This window comes from Capricornis sumatraensis, chromosome 20, assembly GCF_032405125.1.
Source record: "Capricornis sumatraensis isolate serow.1 chromosome 20, serow.2, whole genome shotgun sequence".
NCBI classification, from domain to species: Eukaryota; Metazoa; Chordata; class Mammalia; order Artiodactyla; family Bovidae; genus Capricornis; species Capricornis sumatraensis.
Genome location: NC_091088.1, coordinates 49,015,659 through 49,030,844, shown reverse-complemented (window position 1 = coordinate 49,030,844; position 15,186 = coordinate 49,015,659). Strand labels below are relative to the sequence as shown.

Genomic DNA, 15,186 nt, shown 5'->3' with positions numbered 1-15,186 from the left:
GGGTTTCCAGTAGCCCAGTTTCTGCACCTTGTCTGCTAGGCTTCTATGGCTGGAGTCCACCGATCAGCTGGGGGTGGGCGAGAGAGCGATGCGACCCCTATCGCCAGGAGCTCCTTCCGCTCCTAAACTATTCGCGTTCCTACTGCGCGAGCTAAGCGGTTATCCACCACTTTTGTTGCAATACCTTCGACCTGCTCAAGAGTGATAGGGACTCATCTTGCAGTTGAGAAATCTCAAGTTTGAAGTGGTGGTTAAAAAGGGCAGTTGTCGAATCTCTTGGTCACGAAACCTTTTCTGGGGATTTCTCCTTGGGTGGACCTCTCTCTTCCCGCCATCAGCGACCCCCAGCGGATCTGCCTAGTTTCTGCAACGCGGGTTGGGGGACTGGGGATTGATCACCGAGCCAATCGGTTTGAGTTACCCGCCAAGGCCCTCGGTGGCGCAGCCAACTCCCCAGCGTCCCGGACTGGGCCCTGGTGGGGATCCCGCGCTCCCCCCGCGCCCTCGAAAAGTGGCGTCGGGTCTGGTCACTGTCCCCGCGGCGTGCGCTCAGGAGCCTTAGTTAGACCCACGCGCTGCTGCATTTACGCCCAAGGTTCCAGACAAGAGGCTGAATCCCCAACCTGGGTCTCGCTGCGAGACGCCCCTGCGCCCCTGGGCTGAGGCTGCAACCGCGCCCAGATTAAGCCCCTGAGGCGGGGAGGAGGACAAGTGAAGAGCCCAGGGGCTTGAGCTCGCAGCTCCGCCGACCTCGCCAAGGGCTAGTGCTGCGCGCTGCCAGTTCGGAGTCGGGGCGGGGCCGGGGGCGTGGTCTCTGCGGGCCGCGCCAGGTCTGCAGGGCTGCAGGCCAGGCCTCAGGCGGGGCTGGAGGTGGGGGCGGCCGCGAAGGCGGGGCGGGGGCGGGGCCGGGCGCCCTCTGGGACCAGCGCGCTGCAGAGCTTCAGTCAGTGCTGCGCTCCTGTGCCGCCAGCATGACGGACGCGCTGCTGCCCGCGGCCCCCCAGCCGCTGGAGAAAGAGGGCCACTGCTACTTTCGGAAGGTGGGCGGCTGTGGGCGGGTGGGGAGTCCGCGAGCTCCAGACCGCTTTCCTTCCTGGCTGTGGAAGGGGCTGCAGAGCGCGAGGCCGGGGTGGAGCAGGCCGGAAGGGGGAGGGGGCGCACTGGCCTGGGGCGCTCTCGGAGGAGGCTCGCGGTGAGGGGTGCGGCGGCGGTGCACCCGGCGGCCGAGAGCAGGTGACTTCCGGGGCTGGGAGTCGGGGGCCGTCCGGGCCGCCCCGCGCAGGTGCCGGCGGAGGACTGGGCCAGGAGGGGCTCTCGGAGTCGCCCCCGCCGGCCGTCCCGCGCGCTTGGGGAAGGGACGGTTCCTCGAGCGCTGGCACCCTTGGCGTCGCGGCGCGTGGCGACGCGAGCCCAGCTTCCACCCGAGCGCTTGGCCGTGCCGCGTGGAAGTGGAGCCGCTCAGGAGGGTTGCCGTCCCCTCTTTGCCTCCAGAATGCTTCCAGTGTAAGCCTCTTGGACTTTTTAGTGGGCGGGAGGGGACGGGCTTCGTCTCCTTCTCTGCGCGCGGCAGACCTGAGGGCAGCGGTCTCGCCCGGTTTCCACTTTACGCTAAAGCGGATTTACCCGATTGCTGTGGAGACCTGCGGCGAGTGCGGCTCCGCGGGAGCTCGGTGCATACGGTGGCCTCTCTCCTTGAAGTTAACACTTCGTAGCTCAGCCCCTCAAAAGAGGCCCAACCCACGGAGCGGGGTCGCTGGGATGCCGGCAGGTGGCACGGCCTGGGCTACAAAGGTGTTTTTGAATCCGAAGTCACGGGGACACCTTCCATCCTTCCTTGTCTGTCCCAGCGAGTCTAAAAATAGCCTTTGGGGCTTGGCCAGGCGGGACTGGGTGGGTTGAGAAGTTGTGTGTGTGTTTTTAATAACTTCTATGACCGAAGGCAAAGGGCGTAATTATAAACAGGGCAGTGAAACTGTTTCCCACAGAACAATCAATTCCTAATTGTTCCAAGCCTAATGATCGAGCCAGTGAAAACGCTCTGGGCGGCTTCCTCCTTCTCCCTTGACTCTGCCTCGGGGCGTTTTTTGCTCTCTGGTGAGCAGCAGTGTCCCTCCGGGATGGGCAGGAGAAGATTCTGGGGACCGGTGAGGACAGAGTTGGAAAAATTCTTTTTGGTTAAATTGCTTTTAGCATTAAAAAAAAAAAAAGTAATTTTAAGGTGTATTTAAGTGAAAAGATGTCATCACGGAATTACAGGAGTAAAACTTCTAATTATGTGCGGCATTTGGACAGAGAATCCACAGGCAGTGGAGGCCAGGCCAGGGAATCCTGAGATCTTAGCCCTAGGGCCTCAGACCTTGACTGCCGCCCCTCCCCCACCCCCAGAATTGCAGTGTAGCCTCCAGCCAGTGGCTCCCCCGTTCTGAGACTTCATTTCCTCCCCAAATTGTTTGTCTTCTGAACAGGTGGATGTCTGGACCATCTGGGGGAAATGACAGAGGAAGGGGCAGAGGAGATGGTGAACACCTGCCCATGTTATGTTCCTTGGTCTTCTAGAACAGGTTTTCCTGGGGAGGATATGCATAGGACAGGGTGGAAGGCCAGGGAGCTGTGAACGGATGCAAAGCTTGAGTGTTTTTCAGGTGGATTCTCCAATGGTAGATAAGAGGATCGTGGGTGCGAAATACGATGAATCACTGGTTTGCAATTAGAAGCATCTCTTCTGAAAATGAGACCTTGTAATGATCATTGTGTTACATCATACTAGTCCAAAGAATGTTCCTAGTACAGGTTAATAAAAGGCATTGATTGGGAACCTTCCCTGAACAAATGCTCCTTGAACGACAGGTAGACGTTATGGAGGTGAAGGAGGGGAGGAAGAGCATTTCAGGTGGAGGGAACACTGGTGAAGGCACTGGATTGTGAACACTTGTGAGTGAGCCCTGAGGGGTGTGGAGATGTAACGGGGAACCAGGCCTTTCGGGGGTCATGCATCCTGGATGCAGGGAAAGGGAACCTGGGGACCTATCCAAGTGTTTCATTCAGGGCCAGACGTGTGAGATCTGTGCCACAGAAAGACCACTTTGAAAGCTGAGAAATCAGTAGGTGAGCGCTGGGGGAGAGGCCAGGGTGGAGCCAGGCAGGGAATGTGGAGAGTTAATCCTCATTGTCTCTGTCCTACTGTGATAGGGACTACTGATGACTTTTCAGTAACTTAAAGTACTAGGTAAACACATCCTCACCACCTATCCTTCCCACCAGCTTGTACCCCTAAGTCATACATGGCATCCAGACTGGAGGCAGGGATCCCACTGTGGGCTGTGGAATGAAGAGGGCTTGAGCAAAGGCAGTCAGCAGGGATTGGAAGAACGAATGGACCAGATATGGTGGGAAAGGTGCTGCTCAGCGGAGTCCAGAATGTCTGCCTTCAGTGTCTGGGGGGATGGTCAGGGGCCTCAGTGAGCTGGGGTAACCAGCAAGCTGAGGTAGGGGCAGTGGACTTGAGGCCCCCAAGAGTTATCCGAGTAGTGGTCCCTGTGGGGAGTCCACTCAGTGGGCCCAGCAGCCACGAGAGTACCCGGGCTGGAGTTGCAGCTTTGAGGTGCCCCAACGTGGAATGTGGTGGATATTGTGAAAAAGGACCCAGTATAGAAGAGAAGAATACCTTCGCTTAAGGGACAGGCAGAGAGATGGTAAACAAGCCCAGAGGGTGACAGTGTCGAGGCAGTTGAGAGGAGATCTTTCTAGTAGAGAGATGAGGCTGACAAGTCAGAAGAACCCCGGAAAATCTTGGATGTAGTCCTTCAGAGGAGTGGCCCCAAACTGTTTTGGCACCAGGGACTGGTTTCGTGGAAGATAATTTTTCCACGGACCAGGTCTGGGGGCGAGGGTGGGAGGGGGTCCAGGGGGCAGGGCATAGGGATGGTTTTGGTATGATTTAATTTATTGTGCACTTTATTTCTATTATTATTACATCAGCTTCACCTCACATCATCAGGCATTAGATCTCAGAGGTTGGGGACCCCCTGCTTTAGGGGGTTCTTGGTAAGTGAGTAAGTGGAGAATTGGGGGCAAAAGTCAGTGTCGGGGAGTACAGGGGGAAGAAGGGCAGAGAAAATAGTTGCTGGAGGGGTATGGGAGAGAGAAGAAGGCAGGTTTGTTTAGAATGAGGAGGGAGGTCGAGGGACTTTTGAAAGCTGAGAGTGAAGACATTGGGATGGTGTGAAGATTCAAGGGAGAGAGCGACAGTAGCTGTCATAGCTGTCGGAGGCCCCAACTGGTGAGGACTGGAAACAGCTGGGGCACATACTGAGTGGATGAGCCAACTAGGGGCAGGGAGTGAGGACCCCGAGACTGGGGTGTTCAGGGCAGGCCGCCTGTCCAGTCTTTGGGGATTTTATGCACACTTAACCAGGTCAAATTAGTTTCTAGTCAAGTCAGACTTCTTCATTCTTATTCTGTTTATCCTGCCTTCCCTCTCTTTCCTCCTTTTTTTTTTTTAAAAATGATTTCTCGAACTCTCCTGGTGGTCTAGTAGTTAAGACTGTGCTTCCAACACAGGGAGTATGAGTTCGATCCCTGGTTGGGGAATGAATATCCCATATGCCATGTGGCACGGCCAGAATTAAAAAATAAAACTCACTTGTTTATTTGGCTGCACCGTTTCTTAGTTGTGATATATGGAATCTAGTTCCCTGACCAGGGATCAAACCTGGACCCCTGGCACTGGGGGCCCGGGGTCTTAGCCACTAGACCACCAGGGAAGTCCCTGTACTTTTCTTGAATGTGCCATTCTATTCTGTTCATTTAAAAAGCATTTGTTATGTGGCAGCAAGCTCTGAGCCTGATGGCTCTCAGGTCTGGGGGTACACTTTACCCTAACTCATTGTGGCTCCTGTGGCAGTTCATGAGTGAGAGAAAGTCGCTCAGTCGTGTCCGACTCTTTGCGACCCCATGGACTGTGTAGCCCATGGAATTCTCCAGGCCAGAATACTGGAGTGGGTAGCCTTTCCTTTTGGGGGCCCCATTTCCTGGGATAGCTCAGGCCATGCTTGACTAGACAGTTAGCCTCTTTTGCTGTAGTTCAGGGAGCAAGAAGTGGGGGGTGGGAGTACATGGTCCATATTCAGAGCTGAATTGTGTGACTTGTACACAAAATGAAGATTAATTGCCCGAAAGTCCTCTCTGCCTGCTGGTCCTAGACCCTGAATGTATGAGACAATCCTTGCAGAGAAGGAGGTCCTCTGGCAAGTCAAGGTCTTCTTGGGGCTGTGCAGGATGTGGCTATACAAAGCTGAGGACTCGGATTCAGTTTGGCCCCAGGTCAGACATGGACACCCCCTGCACAGACCTGGCCCCCTGGGTGAGCAACCTGGGTGGGTGGGTGGGTGGGAGTGTCTCTGAATCAAGAACATACAGAAAGTACCGAATACTTTCTGGTCTGTCACGTGTCACAGTATGTTTCTCTCTTCTCTGGTTTCTCATTGTTTTTTTCTTTCTTTTTTTAAACTGATATATTTAAATAGAAGTACAGTTCTATACAAATAATTAATAAATTACTTTCTTAAAAGAAGGACCCATGGAAATGGAGCTTCTTTTTCCCAGACAGATTTCTATGCTCAGCCTAGTGTGTCTTGGAAGAATGTGTGTTTTGGCCAGGAGTAAATGCAGAGTAATACACGTTACCAAGACGCTGCATGCTGAGAGCTGACCCTGTCTCTGGGGCTCTCTGAGGCCCGTAATCCTAAAACTCACAGGAAGATCTGTTCTTGGCCAAGAGAAAACCAGCTGGAGAAAAATCAGACAAAGATGTTTCCCAAGGCTGTTGAAAAGACCTAAATGAAAGGGCTTAGCAGTATAAGGAAGAAGAGAGTTGGTACAAAGTACAGCATTGTGAGACCTTATCTCTGCCTCTCCTTCCTCTGGGAACACTAATGGCCTGAAATGAATTTAGCTCCATTGTTTTTACCCAAGAGCTGGAGGAGAAGTTGTTTCTTATTCACAGAAGTCTTCATTCTGGACAGGGCTCCAGGGTTCATTGTGCCCTGGTTTACGGGCCCTGTTTACTCTGGATTTCCTCACGGATCCAGCAGAGAAGGAAGGAGAATTTTTTTTTTTTTTTTTGGATCCAGTGGCTCCTCTTAGGTCCTGCTCTGCACCATTCATCATAGTGAAGTATAATTTCCTGTTAGACACGTGTATGCTTTATCTGTCTGCATCTGCGTAGGGGAACATGTGCTGAGGAGCCCAGGCTGGGTTATGGGGTTCATCCACTCCATCTTTACTGAAGGGTGATGATATCTCTCCAGGTGTTTGAACCCACCCTTGGAGCTTTTAATCCTTCCCCCAGTGGGGGTGGCGGGAGGAGGAGGTGTAAAAAGTTTGTGATGCTATCTGCTCCCCGCCCCCCACCCACCACCCCACCATGGTCTGAGCCAGATCCTAGAGGCCAGGCTGGATCCAGGTTGAATATGACTAGTGAGAGTCTGACCGGCTTCTTTGGTGCACACCAGCAGCCCAGGGGTCGTGGTTGACCAACATCTCCTCACCTTTCATTATGGCCAGGAGGGAGTCCCCTGGCAGAAGCAGGGTTTTAGGTGACTCAGAGGAGAGTCAGCACCATAAGCTGTAACACTGTAAATGTCGCTTGCTTCCTGGGGCTATTTGGACAGATTCCAAGCCACCACCTGATGATACAGAGCATTGGCTTTAGCCTGATCACCACTTCCTCCTTTGGCTCAGGTACTGGAGTCTCATGACGCAAAGGCTACCTTGGAGGTGGCCATAAAGGACAGCAGATCCGCAGGTGCAGTGCAGCTCAGCCAGCCCGAGCATCAGACTGAGTGTCTGCAGAGCAGGCAGCAAGGGTTGCCAGTCTGGGGTGAGCTCGCCAGCCTGGGGTGAGCTCTCCTGCCTGCAGCACCAGGAACAGGGAAAGATGCAGGTCTGGCCTTGCTGGTCAGATCCACAGAGTTTGCTAGGTCCATATGCCTTAGAAAATTCCGTTTCTGTTGGATTCTAAGAGGAGAAAAGGACAGGGGATCAAAAACTGCCACTTCAGAACTAGTTTGTTTTTCTCCAGTATTATTGTATTAGAAACGTAACAGGAATTCCCTGGTGATCCAGTGGTTAGGACTCTCTGCTTTCACTACTGAGAGGAGCCAGGTTAGATCCCTGGCCCTTGAACTAAGATCCTATATGGCAATGGACCAAAACAAGCAACAAAAGAAGTAACAGATTGTTTGGAAAAAGGTAATTATAGAAGTGTACAAAATTACACACATACCAGCCCTGGTCTAGATAAGAACTGTAAACTAATGAGTGTATCCTGTGTGTGTGTTAGTCACTCAGTCATGTCTCACCTCATGGACTGTAGCCCACCAGGCTTCTTTGGTCCATGGAATTCTCCAGGCAAGAATACTGAAGTGGGTACCATTCCCTTCTCCAGGCGATCTTCCCGACCCAGAGATTGAACCCAGGTCTCCTGCATTGCAGGTAGATTCTTTACCATCTAAGCCATCAGGGAATACATTCTACCAGTTGAAATAAATGGGTTGTTAGTTGGTTCTGAAAATACATTTGACTCACAGAAATGTGATCACGAATCTTTGTAGAGTGGCACACACTTTGTACCCACACAATAGGTGTCTATAGATTTGTAGAAGTGACTGAATAATCTCGTTCAGGATTATAGCTACATTTTGGTTCATACTGTGACCCCTAACCCTGTGTGGATGGATGGGGATGCTGGAGGGAGGCACCTGGCAGAGACTGTGGAAGGGCAGGAGGCCTCTTTATAAGTGCCAAGTTCATGTTTTAATTTTTATGGACGTGGAAGAGGTAGATTCTGTTCATCCAAACTGCCCTGAATCTCCACTGTGGTGAAAAGTTAAATTAGATGTATTTTTGTGTATTGCAGGGTATCACATGCTATTTCTGTGCTTGCTGGTTGTCAGTTTCTGGCTAACTTATAAACAAACAATTGTGCTTTCCAGAGCTTGGTGGTTGAGTGAGGGATTGCATAATCCTAGGAAGGAGTGAGAAAGGCAAAGAAAATAACTTCGCGCACTAGAGAGGCAGCCAAAAGCACCCCGTCTTCCATGCTGTGTGTGAGGGTCTCTAACCAGGAGACCCTGCGTGGTCACCCATCACTCAGTCTCACTCCTGACCTGGAGACCTTAAGTTCACACTGTGCCCTCAGTTTGCTGGAAACATATCTACATGTGTGAGTTTTATCTTTGGCTGTGTGGAAGAAGGGCCTCACTGGTTCTCTGGGGTGTAGGGGGAGCCAGGTGCCAGGCACTGCCTAGAGCAAGTCCCCCACCCTCCCTCCACCGCACCCCTCCTTTTTGGGAGGAAAGATTCCTCCAATGCCTCTGTGTCTGCCTTCCCAGTGACCTGGCCTGTCTGCCTTTTCATTGTCAGTCTCTGCAAATGTAGGTTGAATAGCTTTTCCTTTCTTCCAAACCCACTGCCTCTGGTGTTTGCCTAGGTCCTGCTCTTTGTCTGTGTGTGTGTGTGTGTCTGTTTTCACTTTTTACTTTTTTGGGGGGTGGGGGAGCCACGCCATGCAGTGTGCAGGATCTTAGTTCCCTGACCAGCAGTCAAACCTATGTCCCCTGTAGCGGAAGTGCAGAGTCCTAACACTGGACTGCAAGGAAGTCCCTAGATCCCGCTCTTTTTGCTTGTTTGTTTTTGGTTATGCTGGGTCTTCTTTGCTGTGCGCAGGTTTTCTCTAGCTGCAGAGAATGGGGGCTTCTCTTCGTTGCGGTGCAGAGTCTTCTCATTGTGGTAGCTTCTCTTGTTGCTGAGCATGAGTTCTAGAAGCATGGGTTTCAGTAGTTGTGACCCATGGGCTTTAGTTGCCCAAGGCATGTGGTATCTTCCTGGATCAGGGATTGAATTGGTGTCCCCTGCATTGCTAGGCAGATTCCTTGCCACTGTACCACCAGGGAAGTCCCGTAGATCCTGCGCTTAAATACTTGTTTCCCAGCCAAACAACTTGATTGTTCACAAAGGACATGTGCATGTATATTAACACATAGAGTTTTTACTCTGGATGAACTTACTCTGGTTAGGACTTTTTCTTAGCTGCAGTTACCAGGAGATCTATTCCCAAATGGTTTAGGCAAATAAGCACACTACGTGTGGTTGTCGTCATTCAGGTGCTCAGGTCACTTTAATGGTTGTCGTCGTTCAGTCGCTCAGTTGTGTCCAACTCTTTGTGACCCTGTGGACTGCAGCACACCAGGCTTCCATGTCCTTCACCATCTCTTGGAGTTTGCTCAAACTCATGTTCAATGAGTCGGTGATGCCATCCAACCATCTCGTCCTCTGTCGTCTCCTTCTCCTGCCTTCAATCTTTCCCAGCATCAGGGTCTTTTCCAGTGAGTTGGCTCTTCGCATTAGGTGGCCAGAGTGTTGGAGCTTCAGCTTCAGCATCTGTCCTTCCAGTGAATATTCAGGGTTAATTTCTGTTAGGATTAATTTCCTTCCCTGCTGGCTCAGCTGGTAAAGAATCCGTCTGCAATGCAGGAGACCCGGGTTTGATCCCTGGGCTGGAAAGATCCCCTGGAGATGGGAATGGCTACCTGCTCCAGTATTCTGGCATGGAAAATTCCATGGACTGTATAGTCCATGGGGTTGCAAAGAGTTGGACATGACTGAGCGACTTTCACTTTCACTTTCCTTCAGGACTGACTGGTTTGATCTGGTATGGTACATTCTTACAATGGAATTCTACTCAGCAATGAAAAGGAACAAACCACTCATAAATATAACAGTATGGATGAATCCCAAAGCAATCTATTGAACAAAATAAGTCAGACACAAAAGAATATATACTATATAATTCCATTTATACAAAGTTCTAAAACATACAAAAATCTAGGATGATAGAAACCAGAGTCTTGGTTGCCTTGGGGAATGACAAGAGTTGTATATTATATATATATACACACACACACACACACACACACACATATATATATGTATATGTCTGTATATATGTATGTATGTATGTGTGTGTGTTTGTGTATTTTTGTCCAAACTCACTGAGCTATGTACTTTAAAATCTGTGTATTTTATTATGTGTAAATTATACCTTAACTTTTATTATTTTTAATTGTATTTATTTTGGCGGTGCTAGGCTTTTCTCTAATTGGAGCAAGTGGGGGCTGCTCTCTAGTTGCAGGGTGCAGGCTTCTTATTGCGGTGGCTTGTCTTGTTGGGGAGCACAGGCTCTAGAATGCAGGCTTGGTAATTGGGGTGCACAGGCTTAGTTGCTCTGTGGCATGTGAAATCTTCCCGGATCAGGGATCAAACTCATGTCTTCTGCATTGTCAGGTGGGTTCTTTACCACTGAGCCACCAGGAAAGCCCTCAATTTTTAAAAAATGGTGTAGGCAAGAAAGGGAATGCATTTGACTCCTGGAACTAAGAAGTCCTGAGGAACGGCTTCAGGCCTGGCTTGATCTAGGGCTCAAATGTCACCCAAGACTCAGTTTCTCAGTTCTGCTCCCCCAGGTTAGCTCCGTTTTGGGGAAGACACTCCCCCGCTCTGGTAACGTGGCTGCAGCTGCCCAGTCTCAGCATCTTCCTAGATTCAGGGCTGATGGGGGAAAGTGAAGGCCCATCCTTGATGGGCTCTGGTTATCCTATGTCAAGTGCTCACCTTGAATCAGACCCGAGGTGAGTTTGGTTTTCAGTTGGCCAGGCATGAGTCAGATGTCCTTCCTCTTGGAAAGGAGGTGTGGGAGCATGAGTCTGCCAGCCTGACTGTTATGGGCTACAAGGTGGGAGAGTGGAAATTGGGTCACTGTGGCCAAAGGGTGTGCGTGCGTGATGTCAGGCAGCCCTCAGCCGGGAACCATGAGAGGGAAGCCTGGAAATTGATAGGTGAGCTGTCCCGATATCCCCACACATTCCTGCTGCTCCAGCTCAACTCAGAGTGGCAGAAAGGATGTGGGCTTAAAGTCCCTCTCCCATCCTTACTGTGTCCAGCATGTTTTTTTTTTTTTTTTAATTTCAGGCAAACTCTTGGTTGGGGCAGGTGGGATCTAGTTCCCTGATCAGGGATCAAACCCACGTCCTCTGCACTGGGAGCATGAAGTCTTAACTAACCCCTGGACCACCAGGGAAGTCCCCTGCCTTTAACATCTTGGGTAGCTCACTCATCCTCCAAGCTTTAGAACTGTGGGGTCCAAGATGCTGTACCAGAGCCCACGTGGGCTGTCCAACACATGGGGGACCCCACTAAGCTAGTGAGAGAGCTGAACTTGCACTCCGTACTTGCTTTTCTCGGGTGTTGGCAGTTGGACCATCCTTCCGTGTGTTGAGACGAACGCCCTTGCCCAAGCCTTAGTCTGGTCAGAAAACTGACAGACTCTGTATAGTGGACAGACTCAGGTTCACTGTAAGACTTATGGACAGTGATCCTAGAGGCCAGGGCAGTTCATTTGCTCCCCTCTCCCCGTCCTCAGTTCCCAGGCCAGGCCAGTCTGACGGGTGCTGCCTAGATCCTGGGCACAAGCCCGCAGTCCAGTTTGGAGCAGTGCTTCCTCCTGTTGGGATCCAATGAAGAACTAAGGCGTGACTGTGAGTCCCCACTAGCAGAGAGCCCCCGTGGCAGGGGCCAGTAGACAGCAAGCAGCCTCTGTGATTCCAGGGCGTCTTTCTGACAATCTCAACCCAGATTCATCTCTCAGGGCTCTGGGTAGTTTCCAAATAGCCCTGTGGGTGTGTCTGGTGTTTCCAACAGGCCCAGCATTCCTACCTGTCAGTAAGAAGTAATGTGATTTGGGGTCCAGTCACTCAATCAGATCTAATCCTAAGCATTCCTATGTCTTATCTGGAAACTTGACCCCACATCTGTGGGCTGGTTAGGGTGTAGCCGTTCCAGGCCTGCCAGACGCTGGGTGAGGTATGGGAGCAGGAAAAAGTTCTTATCCTTGGCTGGAATGGCTGCTTATCAGCTCTGAGAATGTCCGTAAAGGAATTAGTTATTAAGGCTTCTCTGTAAAATAGAACACAGCCTTGGTGAACCATGTAATTTTAAGTCAGATCAAGCCACCCCTTCATAGTAATTCTGGGAAATAGAAACGAAAGAGGCCTGCAATTATTTTAGCCCTGTAATATTGTTAGCTTAATATTAAAGACATTTTAATCTTAGGTCTGATTTTCTGATTTTTATTTTCAATCAGGGGTCATTTAATGGTGTGAAAGATGTTAATTTTAAGACTATTCTAAGTCAGATTGTGACTATCTGTGTAATTTGAATTTGGGAAGCTGCGTGGGGGACAGGTGGGGGTGGCCACCTGCTACGTTGTTGTTGCTTAGTTGTTGAGTCGTGTCCAGCTCTCTGCGACCCCATAGACTGTACCTCCCTAGGCTCTTCTAACAGTGGGATTTCCCAAGCAAGAACACTGGAGTGGGTTGCCATTTCCTTCTCCAGGGCATCTTCCCAACCCAGGAATCGAACCTGCATCTCTTGCATGGGCAGGCAGATTCTTTACCACTCTGCCACCTGATGCGATGGGAGAATGAGAAATCTCTGTGGAAGGAGACATGTAACAACTCCTTTCTGACTCAGTGGTCCAAAGGCGGCTAATATGGGAATCCCTGAGAAGCCTGGGGCTGCAGATAACCCATTTCTTCCTCCTTGGGGTCAAGGCCATGGGTGTGGCTTGGGCAGAGGTGTGGGAGGCTAGGTATGTGCAGGGCTGCAATGACAGTGACCAGGCAGTGACGCAGAGAGAAAGGGCAGTCACCTCGCCAAATACTGCCCACCAGCCACTCCCAGGGTGTGAGCATAAGCCCTGTCAGTGGGCAGAGCTCAAAGATATGCTTTAGAAAGGAATGGAACCTTCAGATCCCTGGGCTTCTATTAATACCTGCTGGAGTGGGAAGAACACTATTAGATTAAAAGGAAACTTTTTGAATCACTTTGCTGTACACCTGAAACTAACACTATATAGTAAATCAACTATAATTTACCAAACAAAAGGGGGGAATTCCTTGGCAGTCCAGTGTTTAGGATGTGGCTTCTCACTGTGGTGGCCCAGGTTTGATCCCTGATGGGGAACTATGTGCCCGAAAGCTGCTCAGACCAAAAAAAAAAAGGAAACTTTTTTTTCTGATATTAAACTTTTCACAATGAAACATTGATTATAATCTAGAGACTTTTCTGTTGGTCTGATGGTTCAGACTCCGTGCTCTCAATACAGGAGGCATGGGTTGGATCCCTGGTCAGGGAACTAAGATCCTGCATGCTGCCCAGCGAGGCCAAGAAAGAGAGAGCAACTGGAGGCTGAATTTGGCACATGGATCTTAAAAAAAAGGGGGGAAACTTTTTTCCTGACCTTGAACTTTTCATAGTGAAACATTGATTGTAAACTAAATACCCCAGGAAATAATGGACAGAGAACACAGACAATTCTCCAGAAAAAAAAAACAATTTAACAGATCAATAATATAAGAAAAAAAAAGTGTTTACCTTCACTAATAACAAATGCAAATTGGGAGAATGCTGCTGCTGCTGCTAAGTTGCTTCAGTCCTGTCCGACTCTGTGCGATCCTATAGACAGCAGCCCACCAGGCTCCTCTGTCTCTGGGATTCTCCAGGCAAGAATACTGGAGTGGGTTGCCATTTCCTTCTCCAATGCATGAAAGTGAAAAGCTCACATATCAATTTGGCAAGATTAAAAATACATATCAACTCAACAATAAAAGACAACCTGGCTTAAATATAGGCAAGAAACCTGAAATAATCTTTCTCCAAAGATATACAAATGGCCAATAAGAACATGAAAAGATGTTCAACATCTTTACCCATTAGGGAAGTGCAAAGCAAAACCACAGGGAAATACCACACATCCTAGGTTGGCTATAATAAAAAAGACAATAATAACAAGTATTGAGGAGGTTAAGGGTAAATTGGAGTCCCCATCTACTGCTGGTGGGAATGTAAGATATTGTAGCCACTTTGGAAAAGAGTTTGACCTCAAATGGTTAAACGTAGAATTAACCATATGATGTATGACTATGACATAGGAGAATTAACCATATGACATAAGGGAGTGACAGAGGATGAAATGGTTCAATAGCATCATTGACTCAATGGACATGACTTTGAGCAAACTCCGGGAGACAGTGAAGGACAGGGAAGCCTGGCGTGCCGCAGTCCGTGGAGTTTCCAAGAGTCGAGCATGACTTAGAGACTGAACAGCAACAACCACCATTTGACACAATATTCCACTTTTAGATCTATAGCCAAGAGCAAGGAAGACATTCATTCACATAGAAACTTCCATGGAAGTAAGCAGCCCTATTCATAAGAGCCAACAGTGAAAAACATCCCCCAATGTCCTTTAACTGATGAATGGATAATGAATGTGCATATCGACTGGAGTGTTAGGGACAGAAGTGAAGTACTGATACGTGCTGCACTGTGGATAAACCTTAAACTAAGTGACAGAAGCCCATTGCAACAGACATTCCATCATGTGGAATGTCCAGATTAAGCAAGTCTGTGCAGATAGAAAAAGTAGGTTCATGGTTGCCTAAGGCTAGTGGGGGACCTTTAGTTGTGGCATGTGACATCTAGTTCCTCAGCCAGGAACCCTGAACCCATGCCCCTTGCAGGAGAAGCCTGGAGTCCCAAATGCTGGACTGCCAGGGAAGTCCTGAGTCTTGATTTTCTGAGAGGCCAACGCTGGCCATGGCATCGCATACATGCTGTTCCTGGGGGGAGGAGTGCGCTTTGTATGATCCTTCATACCTAAGGAGGCCTGCACTTGGATTCCTCTCAGCTCTCTTTTTCCCAGTGATCTGGCTATGTGTCCTTATTGAACCTCTCGTAAATGTCAGCTGTGAGTGCAACTGTATGTTGAGTCCTGCGACACTCCAGTCATGTGGCTGGTCTGGAGAACTCCTGACACAGCCACTAATGTGGAAGGTAACAATATGCATATAAAATAGGTGGGCAGGGGCTTTCCTGGTGGTCCAGTGGTTAAGATTCCAAGCTCCCCATGCAGGGGGCCAGGGTTCAATTCCTGGTCAGGGAACTTGATCCCTCATGCTGCAACTAAAGGTCCCACATGGTGCAATGAAAGTCGAAGATCCTGCATGCCACAACTAAAAGACTTGGTACGGCCAAATTAATAAATAAACGTTAAAAAAAATCTTCTTA

General features: G+C 49.7%; 1 protein-coding gene across 1 annotated transcript in view; it reads left to right on the top strand.

The window, feature by feature from the left end:
• Nucleotides 1-971: 971 nt before the first annotated feature.
• RHPN2 (rhophilin Rho GTPase binding protein 2) overlaps nucleotides 972-15,186 on the top strand; it is a 70,751-nt gene continuing 56,536 nt past the window's right edge. Inside the window, exon 1 of the mRNA XM_068992239.1 lies at nucleotides 972-1,040. Coding sequence (XP_068848340.1) covers nucleotides 972-1,040 — 69 coding nt within the window. The remainder of the gene's footprint in view (nucleotides 1,041-15,186) is intronic.